This window comes from Sylvia atricapilla, chromosome 2, assembly GCF_009819655.1.
Source record: "Sylvia atricapilla isolate bSylAtr1 chromosome 2, bSylAtr1.pri, whole genome shotgun sequence".
Classification (NCBI taxonomy): domain Eukaryota; kingdom Metazoa; phylum Chordata; class Aves; order Passeriformes; family Sylviidae; genus Sylvia; species Sylvia atricapilla.
Genome location: NC_089141.1, coordinates 13,412,830 through 13,434,858, shown reverse-complemented (window position 1 = coordinate 13,434,858; position 22,029 = coordinate 13,412,830). Strand labels below are relative to the sequence as shown.

At 51.2% G+C, this 22,029-nt stretch overlaps 1 protein-coding gene across 1 annotated transcript; it reads right to left on the bottom strand.

The window, feature by feature from the left end:
- Positions 1-5,524: 5,524 nt before the first annotated feature.
- On the bottom strand, positions 5,525-21,977 carry CD101 (CD101 molecule). The gene is made up of 9 exons (XM_066338338.1): positions 21,926-21,977; positions 20,642-21,019; positions 18,931-19,347; positions 15,864-16,247; positions 14,621-15,004; positions 13,309-13,713; positions 8,561-8,962; positions 7,343-7,738; positions 5,525-5,841 (listed from the first exon to the last, which is right to left on the bottom strand). Exons 1-9 carry the CDS (start codon positions 21,975-21,977, stop codon positions 5,636-5,638), a joined length of 3,024 nt encoding a protein of 1,007 aa, XP_066194435.1. The 3' UTR covers positions 5,525-5,635.
- Positions 21,978-22,029: the final 52 nt, after the last annotated feature.

Genomic DNA, 22,029 nt, shown 5'->3' with positions numbered 1-22,029 from the left:
CGGTTGTCTTGCTGGAGTTCTATTAAAAACCCAAATGATAGCACAAAATGAACACCACCTAACCTCCCAGACCTTTGCCTCACCTGGAGAGCTCCCCAAATTGATGTCCATCCTGAGGAGGAGGATGACCTTGCATTGTCTGCACAGGGTGTGTGCCTTAAACCACAGGCATGTGACGCCAGGACAGCCTGCTCAGGCTTTCTCTCCAAGCACAGAGGGGCTGGAGGGGGCTTAGCCACAGGCACGGCTTCCCAAGGACAGAAAGCAGAGGACAGTGTGCCAAACAGAGTTAGCCTGTGACATCCCCCCTGTCCTTGCTCCCTGTCCCTTTAGACCTTCAGTAATTCCTCTCTGAATTGCCTGCCTCTCCTAACATTACCAGGCAGCAGCGTACGTCCCACTTCATTAAGCCTGTAAGCCACTGGCTGGATGATATCTGACTTGCATCCGTTTGCAATTTAAAACGGGCATTTGCTTCAGATCAAAGCAGCAGCGGCAGCAGGAACAGAAATTAGCATCTCGCAGTCTCTCTCTCCCCGGTTTCATTGCCACAGTGTGTCTCCCTCATTACCAGGGAAATGAAATGTCTTTACAGTTCAGGCTGCCTCTGCCTTTTTATCCCGCGGCCACCGCGTGAGGCATTACCGTCACATTTAACATCGATTGGTCATGGCCCTTCTCTTTCAAATGGGACAGTGGACCTCTCCTCCCTATTAGCATCCCACGAGGGGGCTGGGAGGAGTCACAGCCCCTCCTGGTATGCCGTACTGCTTCCAGCATTCACCCATTAATTCCCTCATGCTTAAAATAATGATAAAACCAGTGTTCTCCCCACAGCAGGTCAATTTTCACACTTGGTCGGCAGCCCTAGAAATGAATGTTCCTCTCACCCCTGTAAGGAGCGGGTACATCACAGGTACACACATTAACCTTGTCAGTCCCACACCACCACAACCAGCATCTTTTCTGGGGAGTGCAGCGGGCTAAAGGGACACTGAGCTGGTCCCTCCTGCCTGCTGTGGCAGCAAACTGAGCCAGATGCCACACTACCACCTCTCATCTCTCCTTCCCACCTTGAGCCTCACAGCTGCACTGCTTCTGCCCTGCAAAGCATTCCTCCTTTCCTGCCCTGTGCAACTGCGATTCAGTGTAACTGCAACTAGAACAATAATTATGTAATGCCATACTGTCTGCTGGAAGAAAAGAGGGAGGAGCAGGTGATTTGAGAAGGACCAAAAAATCCAGCAGCAGGCAGATCCAATGCAGCAGTTTCTTAATGGCTGAGGAAGGTTCAGAGTTCTATGAGTGGTTCTGCTTTGTCTAAGGTGCCAAAGACCAAGGCCAAAGGACACATGAAACACGCAGAAGCTGCAGGAGTCAGCTGGAATGCAAAGTGACATAAAGTGAGACCAAAGCACATAATAGTAAAAAAAAATGCTTCTTTTTATTTCCAGTTTTTAAATAATTTATCACAGGAAGAAAACTGAATGTCAGATTTCAAAACCAACTCAGAATTAACAGGAAGTAATGAAGAGATGCTGCCTGAGAGGGGGCAAACCAGGAGAACTCCAGTTCATTTGTTTTGAATAATTTATCAAAAGTTTGTCAACCTTCCTCCTCAGCAGCCTTGCCCTGGCAGTCCAGCACAGCACTGTACTCTTGTGCCCTCTGCTCCAGGGCAGCAGGGCAGGCCAGGAAACCCTGAGCCATCTGCCACAAACTATCTCCTTGCTTCCCACCCCTCCTGCCCAGCAACCAGCTCATCACCCACTGTCCCTGTTGCCAAAAAAGGTCCTCAGTGCAGGTGAGTCACTGGTAGGATCCTCTGTCCCACTGCATGTTGGATAAATCACTGAGCACAGGCTTTTTTCCTGCCCGAACGCAGGTGCCATAGGAGCATTCCAGGAAGGATACACAATGCAGGGGTTATATTCCCATCCATCCTGCCCTCACATCATCCATCCAAGCTGCAGGGGTGTGCTGGCCTGCCTGGGAGGCAGTGCTGTGCTGCTCTCCTCCTGCCTTACAGTTTCCATACCTTCCTATGAAAACCTTCCACACACAGCACAGCACTTCTGTTCTTATAGTCCCATGCAACCGCTTCCCAGTGGATTAATATCTCATGGACCAAGTTCTGCATTGCCCTGTAACCTTTCTAAGCTGCTTTCAAACCTGTGGAAGGACCCTGGATCTCCCTGCCACATGCTGCCCTCACACAGGACATTCATTCCCTGGGCAGGGTCACATGTGGGGGACAAGCTGCAGCAGGGCCACTGCTGTGCTGCTGCACTGTTTTCTCCCCTTCAGGTGGGGAATGGCTATAACAGCTAAATATATATTTTATCAGCTGTTCTAATTTATATCACAGGCTGAATTTGAACAAAAGATGGTGATGGGTGAAGGTGGTCAAGAACCTCAGCAGCAAAATCAACACCCTCCCCTGTCCCACCAAGCATCCACATCTCTCTCCCTTTTCATACATTTACCTCAGCTGACAGAATTGTTCTCTTTAAAAATAGGACTGTTTTGGAGCTTTTGCTGTGATAAGTTACAACTCTAAGTTCACTCATGGAAAAAAATACATCTTAAACACTTAGCTGAGAGGTCTGGCAGTGGCCCAGCAAAGCCAGTAGAAAAAATAGGGAAAAAAGCCCACCCATGCTAAAAACCACATTCTGCTTGCAGACCCTTTCATGAAGGCCCAAGGCACACTTAGAACTTAAATTAAAGCCTCTATATCTGCATGAATAGAAGGTTGCTGCTTCATGGGGCTCTGGTTAACTGAGCAAAAATGGCATAGAAGAAGAAAGTGCCCTGTTGATGGAGAAACCTCCCTCTCTCTGCCCACCTTTTTCCCCCCAGTCCACCAGACACAAAAATCTCGTGTTGCAGCAGTCAGCAGCTTTTTGTGTGCATATCAGATGGCAGAAAAGATGCCTCCACAGACCTACCAATGGGCTGCTGAGGTGGCTGAGTGAGGGGGACAGCACAATTCTGGGGGAAAACCCAGAACTCAGAGAGCTCACACAGCTTTAGGAAGCTGACCCACACATGTGGCTGCTGCAGCAGGGTGGGGGCTGTTCCCAGCACTCTGGGAATGAGTAGCAATTTAAATAATTCAGATTTTTGACTAGAAAGATGGTCTGGATGAGGTTCATCCTAAGCCAGATAAAGAATGGGCTGTCAAGCTATCTATTAGTAGTTTGCTGTGGTAATATCTGAGGAGATGTGAGACACCAAGTGAGGCAAAGAGGGCAAAATTACGTTTAAGAAGAGGTGGAAACTGAACACCATCTTTTTAACTATAATCTCCAGGGAGATACAGGGACAAAGTATTTAAAAATACTAAAAAGAATGCAAAAATACCCCATCTCACTACCTTTTTTGTTTGTTTGTTTTGAACAAAACCAAAGCAGACCTACCTATCTCCCTTGCAATAAGACTGAAAACCTTGTGGGAAGGGATAAGCAGCAGGCATCACGTATTCTTGACTTTACCAAGGTTTGCAGAGCAGGCTCCCAAGGTATTCTTGGGCAAACTAAGGAAACAATTCAAATGAAAACCTGGATAAACAGCACAAAATTAGCAGATAAGATGCGTGCATAGATTTATTGATAACAGTTGATAGTCAAAAGCAGTTCCTTCTTTCCTTTCCCATGCCCCAGCACACCTACATCTCTTTTCCATATTCCTTAAACATAAACCAGGCCCTGGGTGGCACAAGTCTCCTGCCTCCTCTCCTTCATCCACCTCCCACTTTCCACGAAACCTGTAGGAGTTTAATATCCTGGGAGCATCTGCTTCTCTGTCAAACAGACAGAAACCGGCCATGAGTTAAAGCTTAATGGAGACAGGGCTAAGACAGACGGCAGGATCTTCACAAACTGGTGCAGAAAGCTGTTCAACACCCCCATGAAAATGGGGCTCCAGTCAGAGAGGAAAAGCCAGCAGCCTCAACACACAGTGGAGACACAGCTTGCTAGACAGCAAATCTGCAGGAGAGGAGCCTGATGAGCAGGAGCCAAGCGCAAACAGTGCCGCGCCGTCACATGCAAAGAGAAAATCAAACATCCCACTGGGATGTGTAAACGGGACATAACCCACAAAGCAGGGGGGAAACCTCTGCAGAGAGTCCCACGTGCAGCTCTGTGCACTCACGCTGTGGGAGAGGCAGCTGGGGTCAGGGCAGCAAAGGGAAAAGCTCCACGGGGTCCAGAAAACATCCTGCAGGGAAAGGCTGAGCAAGCTGGAACCAGCCAGCACAGACAGAGGTGGCTAAACAGGGAAACACGAGCAGCAGTCTCCAGATGTGTGCAAAAACTGCATTTTCAAGGGACTGAAGCACCTGCCAGTTCTTCAGGATGAAGTCAAGCACCTCTCCTAATTGCAAAGAAAAGTGAAAGAATAAATCATCTAAAGGGGCTGTGGCGTCTCCAAATCTTTCTGTGGTCACAGGAAGCAGGTTTGTGTCTGCTGTGGTTTCTATAGAGCTACTTTGGTCTGAGGACAATGCTTAGATTGTTGCCCTGATTCCTGACCTTACAACTTCCTGGGACCACATCCCATTTTGCACAATTAGAGGTGGAATATCGCTTGGCTTATCAGAAGCCAGGACTGGACAGAAATCTGCTTTCTTCGATGCATCAGGCAGACATTCTTCAGGTAGCAGAGCTCTTTGGCCTTGAAAAGATGAGCCTGAGCTCACCTATACACCTTCCAGAGTATAGAGGAGCTGGCTTTTTTTATTACACACAGCTTTTTTTATTACATGGGACAACCTGGATGTGCCTAATACCAGGTCCCAGCTGTGCAGCTTCCTGACCCACAGACAGCCCAGGTACCAGGGGCTGGATGCTGTTTTCTCCTACAGCAGAAGCAAAGGAAGGAGCTGGAAACTTTGTACACTCATCTCTGAGATAGTTTGGTGTCCACATCTTCCTTCTGGGATCCAAGACTCCATGCAAGTCCTTTACTGGGTCAACAGGATTTGTTTTTTTGTGGATGGCTGCGATTCTTCTCCTCTGGACTTTCTCAGGCCCAGCCAGCCTTGCTCAGTCTTTATATTGCTGTGACAGGTTTTGTGATGAAGACCCATTTCATTTTGGAGATGATGCTCTTTGGGCACAGGCACTCTCAGAATGTGACAACGGGGATGTTCAAGAGCTTCCCCAGCAAAGAGTGGGCAAAGACAAGGACAGTGACTTAAATGGGACACTAATATTCCACTTCCAGGTCTTCCACTGGTTTTTAGCCTGGATACCACATAGATTTTGTCATGACACCTAAAATTAGCAGAAATGTGATACTTTTGTATAACAGTGCAGAAAGAGCCTTTTTTTCCCTTATTATTGTAGAGGAATAACACCACTTCCATCCACAGAGGGAGATGCAAGAACCTCAGAGGTTCACAACAAACAGAGTAGGAAACAGGTGAGTACCTAACCTAAAAGACAGAAACACTTGTTATGAAAATCCTATTTGCTTAGTAATTCCAGAGCTGCTTCATTCCATCAAAAGCAAGCATACAGTTTCAAGGATTTATTGCAAGATCTACTAAAAAACAATAAAAAGTCCCTCTGCAAGTACTCAGTCCTCCTCAGCTGTCCAGCTCTGCTCCCCCAAGTTACATCTGCCTCTACAGATCAGCTAAGTTTTTCTTGACCTCTTCATTCCCTTGCAGTTCCATCATCCATCCTGTCATGTTGCCCTTCTTGCTTTTCCTGGATTTGCAGTACCAGCAGAAGACACCAAGGACCAGGAGAAGGATCAGAACCAGTGGTAAGTATAAGATAAAGTTCAGCAGTGGTGGGGATGAGCAGATCCTAGACAACACAGTTGACTCTGAAGGAAAAAAGAAAGAAAAAAGTGAGGCCCCAAGCTAGTTTGAGTTTCTCTCTCCTACTGTTTCTCTAAGTTCTATTTTCTTAACACTTTTCCCTCAATCTTCAACAGCTACCAATTTTTAAGAATTCATACAGCCTACCTGAAGAGAAGGGGGAGAGAAACCAGGTAATTTGCCTCAATTTCTTGTCTGGGGAGGTCAGATAAGACCCTGTCTTGTTCATCTGAAACATCCCAACAGAAACAGCCCAGTTCTCCTGCTAACCCATTTCAGACTGGGCCCAGTAAGGAAAAGCAGCACTCCCTGCCTGGCACCAGTGACAGTGGGGTGAGGTAGAAGTCTGTCAGAGGCTGCACCACTGAGCAAGATGGGATAAGAGGAAAACAAAGGAAACCAGATCACGAGGTCCCTGTCCCCCCCAGACACCTGCCCCTCCTTGTGACTGCTGATCTGCTATCATATTTCAGCCCCACTGAGCTGCAGGCAGCTGGGAGCACCATCCTCATCCCTGGCAGCTCCTGCAGAACAGCTCCCCAGCTGAGGTGGAAGCTGCTGAGTACTTCAAAGATACCTGCAGCAGTGGAGGAACACACATGCACACACATGGCTGCCCCTCAAAAATAAGTTTTTTTTAAAGAGAGGGAGAAAGAAAAACCACCCAGCTATTATTTTGCCTTTTGTGGAAACCATGAAAACCTCTTGACAAAAGCGCTTATTCAAAAATTGGAGGAGAATTTACTAGCAGTTACTGAGCAATTTTAGCAATGGTTACTCCACCAGTAATGGGTAACAAGAGACAGGGGGAGCTGATGAAGGAGAAATCTTGAGTGCTTAAGAGAACTGTGATGGACAACAGCAGTAACACAACAGCAGGGGGGATGAAGTGCTGTCAGCCCCTCTCTGTGCAATTAAATCCAGATTAGCCCCACTGTAGGTGCAAAGTCATGAGAGCAGGCTCTGTGCCTGGCGCTGGGAGTAGCAGGCATAGGGGAGGGCTCTGCAGGGCCACTCTTTCCATGCTGGTCAGCACTGGGAATTGCTGCAGAAGCCGTGTAGGCACCCAGGCTGGCTTCAGGCATGGCAGCTCCAGAGCTGGAGGAGTGTACAAGTGCAAGATCCTCTCAGCTGGGTGCATCATGATTGATTTCACAGATTATATTTTTTCCTCCACATGGGTCATCTGAGCCTCCCATTTTCCCAAAGCAGCAACAACTCCTGCCTATTACCCTCCCCAAAACGCTGCTTGCCCCTGACCAAAACCTTTGCTTTTATTCAGTCGAACTTCTGCATGCAGAATCTAGTTCTACCTTTGCACCCAGGATGCACCCCCACTCCCCCCAAAGTGAACAGAGGCTTTTTTTACAGACCCTCAGTCTAGACAGACTTGCCAGAGAGTCACACCAAGAATTTTCCCCCCAGAACATTTAGGTTGTGTCCCCAGCAGGGCTCTGGGGAGAGGAGCCATGCAGGGCGATCAGCCCCTGAGCTCAGCAGTGTTACCTGGCGGGGTGGTGGCGAGCTGGGTGTACTCTGAGCGTGCCGAGGCTTGCAGAGCCCAGTCCTTCCCCTCGCTCTGCTGCTGCCATTTCTGCAGCCGGCAGTAATATTGACCCTCGTCTCCCCTCTCCACGGTGCCCAGCGTCAGGCTGAAGTCTCCGGCCGAGGGGCGGCGGAGGAACAGCCTCCGCGCCAGGCGCTCCTGGGGATACTCCACGGTGCCATCGCGCCGCACGCTCAGCAGGGCACTGTCACGGCCGCTGCTCTGCGCCTGGAACCAGGTGGCCGAGATGCGTGTGCCGGGCAGGAGAGCGCCCTGCAGCCGGCAGGGCAGCGTCACCTCCTCGCCCTCCCTGGCAGAGATGTTGTGGTTGGTTTTCTCCATCTGCAGCTCGTGCTCTGGGGGAAGAGTGCAAGCAGAAAGAGATGTTTGTAAAAACACTTCTGCCTGCATCCACAGGCTGATAGAAACCTTCTGGAGGAAAGTGTGAGGGGCTGGGATGGGCTCCTGCAGGAGCCTCTGCTGGACACCCACAGGCCCCTTGCTCCCATTCTCCGCGGGGCATCATGTCCCCACCCTCCCCATCATCTCTGCCCCCTGTGCAGTAATACTTCCTCCCCCCTCCAAATAAGTGATAAAGGCATCCTTTGGACCAGAAGCTATTTAGGAAGATGGAATTCTCTGATCCACTTTATTTAGGACCAGAGTGAGGCTGAGAGAGGGAAGAACTAAGCCAGGGAGACCCACCATGCATCCCAGAGGTGCAGTGATTAAGGTGAGAGCAGCTGAACCTCCAGTCTTGTTTCTTAGCAGCAATGTGCTGAAGGGTAAGGAAAACCAAATATTTTCCTTCAGGCTGCTCAGGAGCACCAGGTAAGGGCAGTTTCTCTATTCATGGCATTGTACAACCACCCAAGTGCACCAGGTGTTGCAGGGAAACGAAAAAGGCCACAATTCACTTTGTGATGAAGCATTCGACTACATCTGCCAGTAGCAAAAATAGCAGCTTGGTTGGTTTGGGAGGCTGTGGTAAATCTTCCTAATTCCCTATTTCCCTTTGAGAGGCACTGACAACTCCTGCATCCTTAAGCCTCAGATCAAACACAGGAGCTGCTGCTTTTCCTAAGCCCTGCCAGCTTAGGAGAGGCCTGGCAGGGGCCCATCCTAAGTTGATCCAACCTTCTTCAACAGCACCTATACAAGGGATAACACCTGCTCACCTCGGAGTTTGAACTTCAGTGTGGTCCTTCCCGACGTTCCCTCTCCGAGCTTGAACCAGCCATCCACCAGCCAGAGCCATTCCTCTACCACACAGTAGTACGTGTCCCCATCCCTGAGGTTTGCAGACAAAATATGCAGCTGGAATGTGTTGCTGGACACCCTCTGGCTCAGGAACCGGGACTTTTGTGCAGGAGAGCTGAATTCAGACCCGTATTCCAGTATGCCGTTGTAGTTGACCCTGACCATTTGCAGGGGTGTTGCATCTGCCAGGGGAGGCAGGAGGTACCAGGTGACAGCAAACTGCGAGTTATTCCGGGCCAACACAATCCTGCACTCAATGGCTGTGTTACCACTGCCAATTTCCACAGAACTGTCTTTCGTGGCAACCTGAAGCTTGCTTTCTAAAATGGAGAAACAAAACAATCATACCAGATGCAGCTGCCAGTACAGGAGAGGAATAAAGCTGTCCTGAGAGAAACACACTGAAAGGGGAGTGAGGAAGAGGGGGCACAGAGGACAAAGACTCATTAGGGGATGCTGGAGCAGAGGGTGGAGGATGGAGGGAAAGAACAAATCCACACAGCCTTGTTTGAACAATAGTAGGGAATCCCAGCTGGGTGTTACTGGGCAGGAGAGTAGCTAAGGAGGTGCCTTGGAGACCATGGAGCAGGAATAGGGGATAGAGGCAGCCATTGTGTTGAAGCTTGGAGGCAAAGCCTCTGTGTGAAGCAAATCTGTCTTCCATCAGCAGGTTCACACATACGTGATAAACCCAGCCCACAGCTTTGGAGACTGTGAACAAGTGCCTTTTGTCACAGAGAGACTACAGAGCCTCTGTGGGTTTCCCCAACAGTTGCCATGTCAGGTGTTTGCTGTGGTTATTAATCCAAAACCACACAACAGAGTCCTGCACACCCTCTGTGATCACACCTAGTCATTGCTCAGGGCTGTGCAGTTGAGGAGAGCAGAGGGATGGTGCTGCCTGCAGCTCCGCCCTCGGCAGCGGGCACTGCTGACACTGATGTGTCTGTGCTGCTCCTGCTTTGAGGGAACCCCTTCTCACAGCACATCACCTGTTGCTGGCACCTCTCCTCCAGCAGTGAAAAGGCTGCAAATCCGTATCTTTAAAGGTCCTTCAACCACTTCCATTTCCCCTCCATGCTGAGACTCTACCTCTGTCAGATGGAGTCAGCAGTCAGGGCAAGTAATACACACAGGTATCCACCCCTGGGTAGGGAGAAATTGCTCAGCAGGAGACACCATCAGGGTTTTAAGGGACTGCAGGCTGAGTTTCCATTCTTAGCACTTTTTGTTGCATATGAGCTGAGCAGCAGGACACCCTCTGCCACAGAGGCTGGGGACAACTGAGCTCCCATAAAGCCCCTGGGTGCTGGTTTGGGGACAGGCAGCAGAGGACACACTGAGATGGTCCCTCAGAATGTCTCAGACCCCTGCCCTTAGCCAGAGGCTCAGCAGGGCACTCTCCCAAAGGATGTGTTGGCAGCAGGTTGTGGAGAGGGCTTTGGGACAGGAGAGAGCTGCAGCTTCTCCCACAGGGGCTGAGAGGGAAGAGGGACACTGCAGGAGAAAGTCTGCATGTTTTCCCTTCCTTCAAGCATTTCTTCTCAAAACTCAAGCATCCACTTCAGAGGCCTTCACTGCCTCTCTTGAGACTAGTCAAAGCAAAATATCCCAACTGATATGTCTTTACGTCCTTGTAGAGCCTCTCTGTCTCTGTAAAATCTGCCGACAAAACCTTCCTGCTTATTCTTTTCTCTTTGTACCCCATTTCTCTTCCTTCTCTCTGCAGACCAAGACATTTTCACCAAAAGTTTGGCAGTTGCCTCCAGAGGCACTTGCCCGAGTTCCAGTATCCACTTATTGCCTCACTTCAGGGGTGAGGATTTCCACAGCAACACTCACTGGGATGTCTGGGAGGTCAATGCTCCCAAGGGATCAGAGTGCTGTCCTGCATTTCACAGTGTGTATTTGCTGCTCTGAAGAAACAAGTATGGGCAAAAAGCAGAAGAGAAGGAACCTTAACTAGGATAATTGTGAAAATTGTGCAAATTAATCAGATCCACCATGAAAATCACACAGACTTGAGCACACCTGGGAACTAGATGCAAGTTGATGTCTTAAACTCCAGTACTTAAAAGCATACCCATCCCAGAGCCAGCTCTGTGGAAGCACAGCCCTTCAGAGGGAACACTGGAGATACTCAAAAGCCATCTGGAGATGGTTCTGAGCAGCCTGCTCTAGGTGGCCCTGCTTGCACAGGGAGCTGGACTGGGTGACCTCCAGAGGATCCTGCCAATCTCCACCATCCTGTGTTTCTGTGACAGGTGAACTGATCACACTGGAAAAAATAAGACACTTAATTCTTAACTTCATCTGCTCAGTACCAAGGATACCACAGAGCCAGTCAGTGAACTGCCAGGGGACAAGGGGGCAGGCAAGGTCTGGCTTGAGTATGAAATCCACTGGGGCAGAAAATGCTCCAGAGAAAAAAAAAGCTACTAGAGCTCAGAGAGGCAAAGGAAGCACTGCCTTGAGCACTTGATTTTGATGAGGAAAATTGCTGTTACACTCTCGGAGATCACCTCGAGAGGAAGCAGAGCACTTGCTGCAAAGCCCCTTTGTTTTAGCTCCAGGTCTCCCCTCTCTCTACTGCCAAAGATCAATTACCAAAAGGGCAGAGCAGCTGCCTGCCTCTTCCTTTCTCACATAAAGCCATGGTGCTGTTTTTCCTTTCATTTTCAATTTAATTAACCAAGCTGAGCATCTCACTGCCCATCTCCCTGTGAGCCTTGCCTGCTGATGCTTGGCTTTCTCCTGGCCCAGGAGCAGTGGAGCAGGCAGAAGGGCACAGCCCACGTGGGCTGCTGGCCTGAGGGACACGACGTGAAAAAGACCCTGCAGCTCACTCCAGAGTGGGGGAAGCAGCTGCACTGAGAGGCTCATGGAGCACTAATTATGAGATCCCCCCCCAAGATGCTGGAAATGGAAAAGATCTGTCCTCCTTCCCCACCTGTTTTAATCTTTCATGGATGTCCCTCCCATCTGAAGATGGTCTGTAGACCACAGCAACACGTAAACTCCTAAAGCACCGACTGACATCAAGTAGTGAACAAAGTGCTGAACCAAAAAGTCAAGAACTCCAGTATCTCTGCAGGCTCCAGCTATAAGGTTTTACATGAGGGGAAGCAGGCTGGTGATTTTCATGATTTGCAGCTTCATTTTCTGCAGCTTCACCTCAACCCTATTGCTGCCTGAACTGGCTTCCTCCCCAGACTTCCCTACCTTCCCAAATATCCTTCACTGGCTCGTGCTGCCTTTCCAAGAGAGGTGGCACTGGAGCCAACAGGAACCTCCCACTGTTCATCACCCTCTCCCAGTTCCCACCATCTTTGCAGTGTCACAGTCTCCAGCAACAGCTGCAGTGTGTTTGGAGCCAAATGTTGTAGTCTCATGCTGCTACCATCTCCTCTGTGTAGATGCTCTGCAATTACACCTGCTCATTTTAATGCCATTTACCCTAGAGATGTGTGTTCAGAGATGCTGATTATTGTCACCCCTCAGTGCCACCCTGCCCCAGCTGGTTGTAGCTACTGTGTTCAACAGAGCATCCCAGCAGTCAGCTCCAAAGGGGCCAGGAATGAGTAACAGTGGAACAGGAGAGAGCATCAGAAAAAAGAGCCCAGACAGGGAAGGAAATGTACTAGCTTATGCCACAGGAAACCCATCAGTTAAAAAACATGAAAAATGCATAATTTCAGTTCACTGGGTTGTTATTCCAAAAATCCACAGATTTTAGAGGAAGGAGCACTTAATGCATGGGGAAAAAAAAAAAGGGGGGGGGGGGGGAGGGGGGGCAAGAATTCTCCTTTGTTGGCAGAACAGATACGAGGGCAAAAGAAAAAATAATAAACCAGGCCATATTCTCATGCCTGCCTCCAGAGAATCAGAGGCTTTGGCCAGGACCAACCCTGCAGTTCCTGCAGCAGCCCCAGCTGTGAGCAGGGCATGCTGACACCGTGGTGCTGCCAGGGGTGGCAGAAAGCAGGCACATGGCAGGGGGGCTGGGGTCTGTTTGCAACATCTCTCTTCCATAAGAGGACGAGGCAGGCTCCCAGCGGGATGCTGGCAGGAGGGATGGCAGCACAGACCCTGCCGGCAGGGGTGGCCATAAAAGGGAACGCTGGGCAGGGCCCTGCTGCAGCTGTGCCCAGCAGGAGAGACCTTCCCACGGAGTCCCTGGCACCCTGAGGCTCAGGGCTGGCTCCCAGCCCGGCAGAGAGGCCTGGTGCTTTCTCAGCATACCTTGAATATTCTGGTCAGGGAACACAGACATATCCCAGCATCAGCTTCAGGGGCTGCTGTCTCTCCACTGCCTCCCAGAACCTCACACCATGGGGTGTACCTTGTGCCCCAGACATTCAGCTGGGCTTCTTGGGGAGCACTACTTCTTTCCAGAAACCAGGCTTAAAATCCTAGTGGCAAGGCTGATCCCTGTATGCTTGGTGTAGTCTGCAAACAAATAGATACTGCCACTTGCCAGCACCAAATTTGCCTCCAAGGTTTTGTCAGGTGCTGAGGAAGCATTAGAACAGGCAGCACCATCTCCTGCAGCCCTGGGAGGTGACCCTGTTGGGGACACCCCAGACATCAGTGGTTCTGGTTGCCCCTGGTCATGTTTGATGGATTTAAAGTTGCAGGAGAGACCTCTGCTGAAGGCTCTGCTTACCTGGCAGCACTACCTTTATCTCCACAGCATTGGAGCTGGTGCTGGCTGCTGGCTGCCTCAGGGGCAGGATGTTCCTCCTCCAGACCTGCACCTCACACAGGTACCTCCCCTCATTGGCAGGCAAGGCGCTGTGGATGCGCAGCCTGAAGGAGGTGCCAGACTTCACCAGCTGGGCTCTCCACTGGAAGTGTGGCTGTGCTGTGCCCCAGACCACAGTGCCAGTGGGAAGGACCCGGATCAGCTCTTGTGAGGGACCCGTGGGCTGGCTGGGCTGGAAAAGCCACCGCACAGACACTGGCACCTCCTCCATGGCGTAGTTGGCGCTCACGTGGCAGATGAGTTCAAAGCTCTGCCCGTAGCTGACGGTGGGGATTCGGCTCCCCAGCATGGCGCGCAGACCAGCACCTGCTCGGGAGGAGAGAGCTCTTGGCGTGGGGACAGGAGTCCTGCCCTGTGCCACCCCACTGCCACCCTTCCCACACAGCCCCATCCCTGCTGCCCCGGGCACTGCACGGCCATGGCACCAGCAGTGCTGCTGCTCTTCTGCCAGTCCCACTCTCCACTTGGCTGCACTGTGCTCTGACAACCCCACGCAGCCCCTGGCCCTCTCCTACTTCCCACTTTCCCAGCCCAAATATCCCAGAAAACTCTGAGTACCCTCTTTTCCAGGGTCCCCAGTCCCACACCAGAGGAGCCAGGGATCCTCTGCTGATGCTGCTGTCCTGTTTGCTGCTTCCCTCCACAAAAGCTTAACAATTCCTGTGGCCTGACTGGTGGTCTCAGGCACCCAGCCCAGCAAGGAGAAAGGAAAACCACCCCAAATCACAGCCAAAAGCTGCCACTCCATAAAGCTACCCAAGAAGGAAGGACACAGCCACTGCACGCTGTGGTGATTAGCAGCTCCACACTCAGAGAAGGGCAGGAGAAGCAATCAGAGGCCAGCACCAGGGGTGTATCTCTGATAAATACCACCAGACAACTCAGCAAGTAGCTTTGTTGAACTTAATTGCTACACGTAATTATGCTACTAGAATAGATATTTTGTATTCCAGCTTAAGAAACAGGCCTGCTGAGTAAAATACTGCCCTTCAGGTCTCTGAGCATTTTAGCTATTGTCTCCCGAAACACACCATGGAGGACTCCAGCAACCTGGTAGAAATGGGGAAACTGAAGCACTGCAGGGCCAAATTATCAGCCCTAGGTCACTGTGCAGCAGCAGCAGCTGAGCTCAATGTCCTTTGTCCTACTGAGATGCATCCACCCGCTCCTCCATCACTGCCTCCATCCCAGAAACAGGGGTGGCTGAACTTACCCATGGAGCTGACCGTCACTGCTGCCTCCCCCTTCCCTGTCCAGTTCCGGCCTCGGGACCACTGCATTGCTTCACATCTGTACTGCCCACTGTCATCCTCGCCCAGGGTGCTGGGGATCTCCAGGGTGAAGGTGCTGGAGCTCTCCTTCTCCAGCCGAAGGCTTCCCCGAGTCTCCCTGTCCTGGTAGGCGCTGCCCAGGCTCCGGGTGCCGTCCTGCTCCATGGTGGCCACCAGCACCCTGCGCCCCGGCTGCTGCGGTGGCAGGTGCCACCAGCGCAGGGACACGGGGCCGGTGGCTCCCTGCACCTCGCACTGCAGGATCAGGGGGTCTCCCGCCGTCACCCGTGGAGTGCTGGTGGACACAGACAGGCGCAGGGGGCTCTCTGCAAACAACAGTTACCACCTTGGGAGGCTGTGCCCCCTAGGGAAAGCCAGAGCATTAAATGTAGCATTAAGTGGAAAGACTAGATAAATCTTGATGTTGGAAAAGGAGTTGGAGAATTGCACGAAATTTTCAGCAAGACTTTTGCTATAAATTTGGGGAAGGTTTTGTGGTTGCGGTTTTTTGTTTTAGTTTGGTTGGGTTTGGGGTTTTTTTGGGTTTTTTTGGGTTTTTTGTTTTGTTTTGTTTTTTTGGGTTTTTTGTTTTGTTTTGTTTTTTGTTTTTTTTTTTTTTTCTGTTTAATGTCTTTCTTGGGACATGGATACGTAAAGAATTAGTTAAAAAAACAAGTCCCAGCAGGAAGCTCCTGGTGCATCAGAACAACCATTATCTAGCTATGACAAGGAAACCAAGAGCCTCCTACACACTTTTCTTAGAGTGATTTCTCGCAAATCATCCATCCAAAACAGGGAGAGTACCCTGATGGAAATGGCAATGATCCCTCTCCCCTGACGTACCTGTTCTGCTGAGTTTTCCTGTGATTTTCAGGAGTAGCAGCAGATGTTGCTCACAGTTTTCAGTACCAAAGGCACAGGAGGACCCAGACTCCTCAAAATTCTACCTATTTGCCCCAAAACTTTCTGTGAAGAGACTGGACTAAAGGTTTACCCTTTGTTTGACAGCTACTATGTCTGTCACGCTAATATTTGCTAAAGCAAATGCTTTTCCCATTATCTATTAAAACTTTGGCATATTTGCACTCTTGCTGCCCCTGTCAAGATGAGGCCAGACCTAAAGCATTCCCCAGTCAAGGATCCCACAGACTTTATCCAGAAGAGCAGCTGTTAGGATTTACTAACCTACTGGCTTTACGTTGACCTGTATGCCTGATGACGCACTGGTCTGGACGCTGTGCAAGTCTCCAGGAGTCTTCATTTCTGACACAGAGCACTGGTATGTACCCTTGTCCTTCAGCCCCACCTCAGAGATGGTGAGGACATAAACTGTGTTGCTTTGCTTGAATGCTTGGAGCTGCCCCAGCTTGGCTCTCTCCTTGTATTCTTCCTCCAAAGTCAGTATCCCATGGGGGTCAACCTTGGCCACTTCCATCTCATTGAGGAGCCAAATCACTTCAAAGTGCCTGCTGCTGCTCTTTGAGGCTCCCACCACACAACTTAGCTGCAAGGTGTCCCCTTCAGAAAGGGAGCGTTCAGCAGCAGTGATGTCCACGGAGAGGTCTCTGCCTGTGGGCAATCAGAAATGGAGAGTGGTGGGTGGCCCTGCCCACGCTTCCCTCCTCCTGCCTGGCAGCACCTGTGGCCTGGCAGAGGGCAACAGGAGAGAATTCTCTGTTAAAACATTTTCTTTCACAAGAAAAGGGATCAGGACAGAAAACTTTGACCTGGGGAGAGGGTTGCCAGCTCTGGTGCTAAGCAGCAGCTGCAGGTGGAGCTCCCCCTTAAGAGCAGATAAACTGACAGAGCAGAGCACTCACTGGGACAACCTTTGGCCACAGCCACCCCCTGCTCAGCTCAGACATCCAAACTGAGCGCTGCCCTAACTCAGAGGCATCAGCTTTTGCAGGTGCTGTTCTGTCTCACATCCTGGAGCTGTTTTACCTCATGGAACACCTCTCCTGGAAGCCAAAAAGGGGCCGAAAGGGGTTTTATCACAGTGGTGGTTTTAACTCTGCTGCTTGTGCTAGAAAAAGGTGCATGAATTATGGGCATTAAAGCAGCTTGTCTGAATCTACTGTGGCTGTTCCTACATGCTGAAACTCCCAGTGGCTACTGTGGGTTGTGGGCAAGAGATGCTCTCCAAGCTGGAGAGGATTTGGGTTAAGTTGCTACAGAAAACAGAAAAGTCAAGATTTGTCACAGCATGGGGAGGTAGGAAGGATCCTACCCTATGGAGATCCTGCCCCCCATACCAATCAGCAGTAGGTGCTGAGCAAAGAAGGCAGTGACAGGGGGAAACTAAAGTCATCTTCCCCTTGGCAGACACTCTTGAGCAATCAGTCAGCTGTGTCCAAGCTAAGGATCCCATCTCTGGGTCCTATCATACCATTCACCCTCCTCTCTGGGCATTCAGCACCCCTGGCTCCTGACATCAGCCTGGCTGGACAGTGGCTGCAAGAGGAGACCCATTGGGTACCCCAAAACCCTGTGCCATGACCCCACAAAGCACTGGCATGGCCAAAATCCTGGAGGAAGAACTGAGCTCTGATTCCCTGGCTCACACTACTCTGTCTGCTTGGGTCACTGTGGTGCCACCTGAGTCTCAAAACAAGGGAAAGGTTACATGCTGCAGTTTGGAAGCAAAACAGAGCAGCTCCCAGACCACAAGTGGAAGGGCTCAAATAATTTATTGAAAGCAGAGTGCCCTGTGAATTTAAACACTGGTTCATAAACAGTTTGTGAACAGGAATCCCAGCTGCTGCAGATATGTTTGGCATTCCTAAATATTTGCTGCAGAGTTTATAGAAACTGACGGAGCAGTTAGCCATGGTCAGAGGGGTCGATGGCTCCCAGAGTGATGATGGGGTGATCAGCCCTGCAGCCTGGGTTCCCCCACTGGGTGCTGGAAGAAGAAACCAGCCCTGCATATTTGATGAAGGGCTTGTACACCCACTGCTGTCCCACCATGGCAATACCAGGAGCACCAATACTGCCACCATAATGCCCTCTCACCACCATCACTTCCCTTCTGCCTTTAATCATAACCACAGGATAAATACCAAACCCCGGCAAGGTTTCTCTATTTTGAAATGATCCCATGGCCCTGATGCCTGAATCCACACACTACCAGTCATGACAAGCCCTCTTCAATAAGAGGATGCATGGAAATGCACTGACTGTTATTTTTCCCTAAGCAGCAGCAGGCTTGGAAAGCCTTTGCTGCAAACATGCACAATGAGGGGAATAAAGCTTTGCCAGTCAGACAGGTTTCAGGAAGCAGACTGATAAGAGACCACACTTTCCTCCCCCTCCGCCTGATAACTTGCTCCCCTGAGCCATGTACAGAGTGCTTAGTTCTCACCCATCTGTTTCTTTGGTTTCCTGCTCTGACTCACCACCCTCACATGAGACATCAGTTCCCCTCACTACCCCAGCTCTGCTCTGCAGCCACCTCCACCCGCCCTGAGATGTGGGGACAGGGTATACCACTTCCACAGGCAAGGTTTCAGCGGGAAACTTGCTCCAGCTTTACTGCACGCTATGTTAAAAGGACACCAACTAGCCACATCCTTGCCTTGGCTGCTTTGAGCTAAAGCCTACTGGTGAGAGAGATTCTCCCTTCCCCTGAGCACAGCTACTCCCACACATCTGGGGGAAGAGCTGGGTGAGGGACTGCAGCCAGCAAGGTCTTGTGGCAGGAGGGATGGCAGACGGTGCTCAGAGGAATGGCCTAATAAACAGCAGCACGAGTTGCTCTGGAAACCAGCGGGCTGGTGGCAGCAGGGGCAGACAAGCCACTCTCAACAAGAGCCATGCAGCACACACAGCCCATCCCTGTGTCACTCCATGTCTGTGGCTGAGGCACAGTGCGGAGCAGCTGATGAGGGTGCACTTTTTTAAGGCCACAAGAGCCTGGAGGCAGTGCAACAACCCCATTTTCCACACGCTGCAGTTTAGCACTGCCAAGGATCCAAGTTGCTCTGGATGCATGCCTTGTAACACCTCGCACAGGTCTGTGAAGCTGGAGGCTTGCTGCTGGCATCACAGATCTGCCTGCAGAAACAGCCAAAGCACCAACAGCTCCTGAACCAGGGGCTGCCATGGCCCTGAACCCAGCCCAGCTCCTCAGTGCCCAGCCAGACCCACCAGTGTGTCCCTGGGCTGCGGCAGAGGCAGGTGAAGGAGCACTGAAATCTGCTGCTGTGGTGCCTTGAATGCACAGGGGAGGTAGAGTTTGCAAAGGCCTTACCCTGGCTCACAACTGCCAGCGAAGTCTTCTGTGTTTGCTTGCGGGAGATGTCCTTCCATGTCTTGTCAGGATCCTCAATCCACTCAGCTGCCTCACAGTACAGCTGCCCCTGGTCAGAAGGCTTCACTCCCCTGATGATGAGCTTGTACATGGTGTTCCCAACCTTGTTCAGCTGCACATCCCCCTCCAGAAACCTCTGCTCATAAGAGGGCCCTGGCTTCAGGATGAAGTCCTTGGAGAGGGTGAGGATCTCCTCAGGGCGGTGCTCTCCTGCTCCCTGAAGAAGGTACCAGCCAACTGAGAGATGAGTGTGCTGGGCAGTGGACTTGGACACCTCACAGGTCAGCTCCACTGAATCTCCTTCCATGAGAGTGAGGGCCTGGGGTGCCATGGAAGCTGAGAGTGTGTCTGGAATCACTGAGCATGGGGAAGAAACACAGAATCACAGAATATCCTGAGTTGAAGGGGACCCACAACAATCATTGAGTCCAGCTCCTGTCCCTGCATAGGACAATTCCCAAGAAACTGCAACCAGGGCCTAAGAGATCTGACAGCATAGGAGAAAAATCTTCTGTAGCTTACTGACAAGGCTTCCATCAGTTTATGTTGAGGTGTGAAGTGACTAAAATCTCAGCAAACAAACAAAAAAAACCCTAGTGAATCTCTTTGCAGTGCCCTCTTCAGTCAAACCACAGTTGGTATTAATTAGGCAACCCCAAGGAGATTAGAATCCATCCCCTCTCTATCCCAAATGTAGACTGGTGCAGCACCAAGATAAAGGAGAAAACAGGGCTGAACACCAAGTGGCAGTACCATACCAGCATGTGGACTTGGTGGGCTCACAGTAGGGCCTTTCCCCCTGTTTCTCCACCCCACTGGTCTGCAAAAGCTGCTACCTCCCTCCATGTGTGGGTATCCCACTTGGGTCAATTCCCACAGCCTGACCTGGGAAGACAGCAACAGTTAATGCACAGAGGCTAGAAACTCCTGCCTTCCTAAGTGCTCAGCTGTGACACGCTGTGTCTGTGTCAGGAGCTAGAGTCAGGCCATAGGAGAGCAGAGGCATCCTGTCCATCCCCTTGCTCTGGCTGAGAGGCAATAACCAGAGAACATGCAAGGGGATATCTGAACATACCTACCTCAGCCTCACTAATAATTCCTTTCCCCAGCTGTCCCTCTGACAGATGAACACTTCTCCCCAATGCAAAGGCAGGGACAGTAGAGACCTGCCCCACAGGTGATGGCCTAAATTTTAGCTTTCATGTTTTTCAGATTTAGGGTGCAGTTCTGAGCTACAGAAGTGCCAGTAAGCTCTCTTCACAGAATAGGTAGACAAAACAAACCCTTTTCCTACTGAAGATTAAGGACAACTTTCAGGCCCGAAAGCACGAGAGTGGGCTGAAGGGAGGAACAAGAAGGATGGCACCTCACAACCTGAAGCTGTAACAGTTAAACCCCAATATGCAAATGGACCAAAACCACTCATAAAAGTGTAAGACCTCATGACCAGTCAGCCATTTTGTGACCACTTTGCGTTCACCTTGGGTGTAGTAGCCCTGGTCAGGCCCTGTCCTGCCCAAGGTGGATCCTGGAGGCCTTTCAATAAATTTTTCACTAGCTTTATTTACCAGCTCTGTGACTAGTCCAGTCTCTGTTTCAGGCCAGTCCTCCCAAGGCATCACAGGGAGCAGGGCTCCGATTCACGACCCACCTGAGAGGTTGGTCTTGGCGCTGTAGCTGCCGAAGTACCTCTCGTCGGTGTTGGGCGTGTGGCACTCGTACTGGCCGGCGTCGCGCTCCTGCAGCTCGGTGATGTGCAGCAGGACGGCATCCCCCTGCAGCCGCTCCACGAAGATGCCGCGGCCGCGCACGCGCTGGGTGTAGATGGCGTAGGGGAACGAGGGGTCCACGGTGCTGACGATCTGCACCTCCCGCTCGGGGGCCGAGGGCAGGTAGATGGACCACTGGAAGTTCTGCTCCGCCGGGCCCTGGTAGCCGCTCACCTTGCACCACAGGGTGACGTGGGAGCCCTCCGTGCGGTACAGGGGCCCCTCCTGCACCATCACTTGCCGCTGGGCAGTGGTCAGACCTGTCAGCACACAGGGTGTTTGCAGGGGTACAGTTACAAGAACAACAGAGCTCTGAACTTTCTTGTCTCCTGTCACACAACAGAGACCAGAGCATCATGGCTGAGCTCATATGTGCCTGAAGAGCCTCTCTCAGGCAGCGCTACAGAGGAAGCAGCAACCAGGCTGAGATCACTGGAGGAAGCCTGTGGTGTGTTGAGAGGGCAAAGCTCTCAGGTCCTGCACTAAGTGTGGGAGACTGGGAGCAGGGGTACAGAGCTGATCACTGCTGGAGGAGGAGATGCAACGCAGAAGCTGAGGGACATGGGACAGTGGAGGTCAGCACCAGGCTGGCTGATACAGAGATGCTCCATAGGCAGAAACTGAGTAGACCACAGGAGAGGGAGTCAGCAAGAGCTCCTCTGAAGGCAGGAGGCAGCAGGAAGTATCAAGGATTCCCTCCATTTCTGCTTGCAGAGGGTCTGAGGATTGCAACCCACAGACCCTCCCCTTCCATATAGCTCCCGGCAGTGACATCCACTCTCTCTGGTGCTCAGCATGCACACCAAGCAGAATGCTCACAGGACATGAGTCCTGAGTAAAAAAAACAACTGTGATGGCCAGGGAAGGGAACTGGTGCTGGCACTGCCTAGGAAACCTTCAGAAATTCCCTCCCAGTGGAAGAGAGAGCAAGGTAATGCCCTCTACACCGCAATCAGCCATTCAATGGGGACGTGTATGTCCCCTCACCGAAACCCTCTTACGGTTTGGGCTCTCATTTTGGAGTGAAAACACAGTGCAAAAGGAGCACATGCTGATGCACCTCTTCCCATTGCCACTGAGCCAGAGCAGCAGTGGCTGAGCTCCCCCTGCCCTGCTTTCCCCACAACACTTCCAAGAAAGATCTGGCCATTGGGCAGGGCACTCACCCAGGAGGAGGAGGAAGAGGAAGGCATCTGCCAGGCACTGTGCCAGCCCCATGGGAATCCTCTGCGCTTGGATCCTCCCCCAGAGAGGCAGTGGTGGGTTCTCA

Coding starts and splice junctions, on each gene's coding strand:
- CD101 (XM_066338338.1), bottom strand. CDS start 21,977: ATGGGGCTGGCACAGTGCCTGGCAGATGCCTTCCTCTTCCTCCTCCTC. Junction 21,020..21,925: donor CCTCTTCCTCCTCCTCCTGG/GTGAGTGCCCTG, acceptor GTGTGCTGACAG/GTCTGACCACTGCCCAGCGG. Junction 8,963..13,308: donor GATAAAGGTAGTGCTGCCAG/GTAAGCAGAGCC, acceptor TCTCCATTTTAG/AAAGCAAGCTTCAGGTTGCC.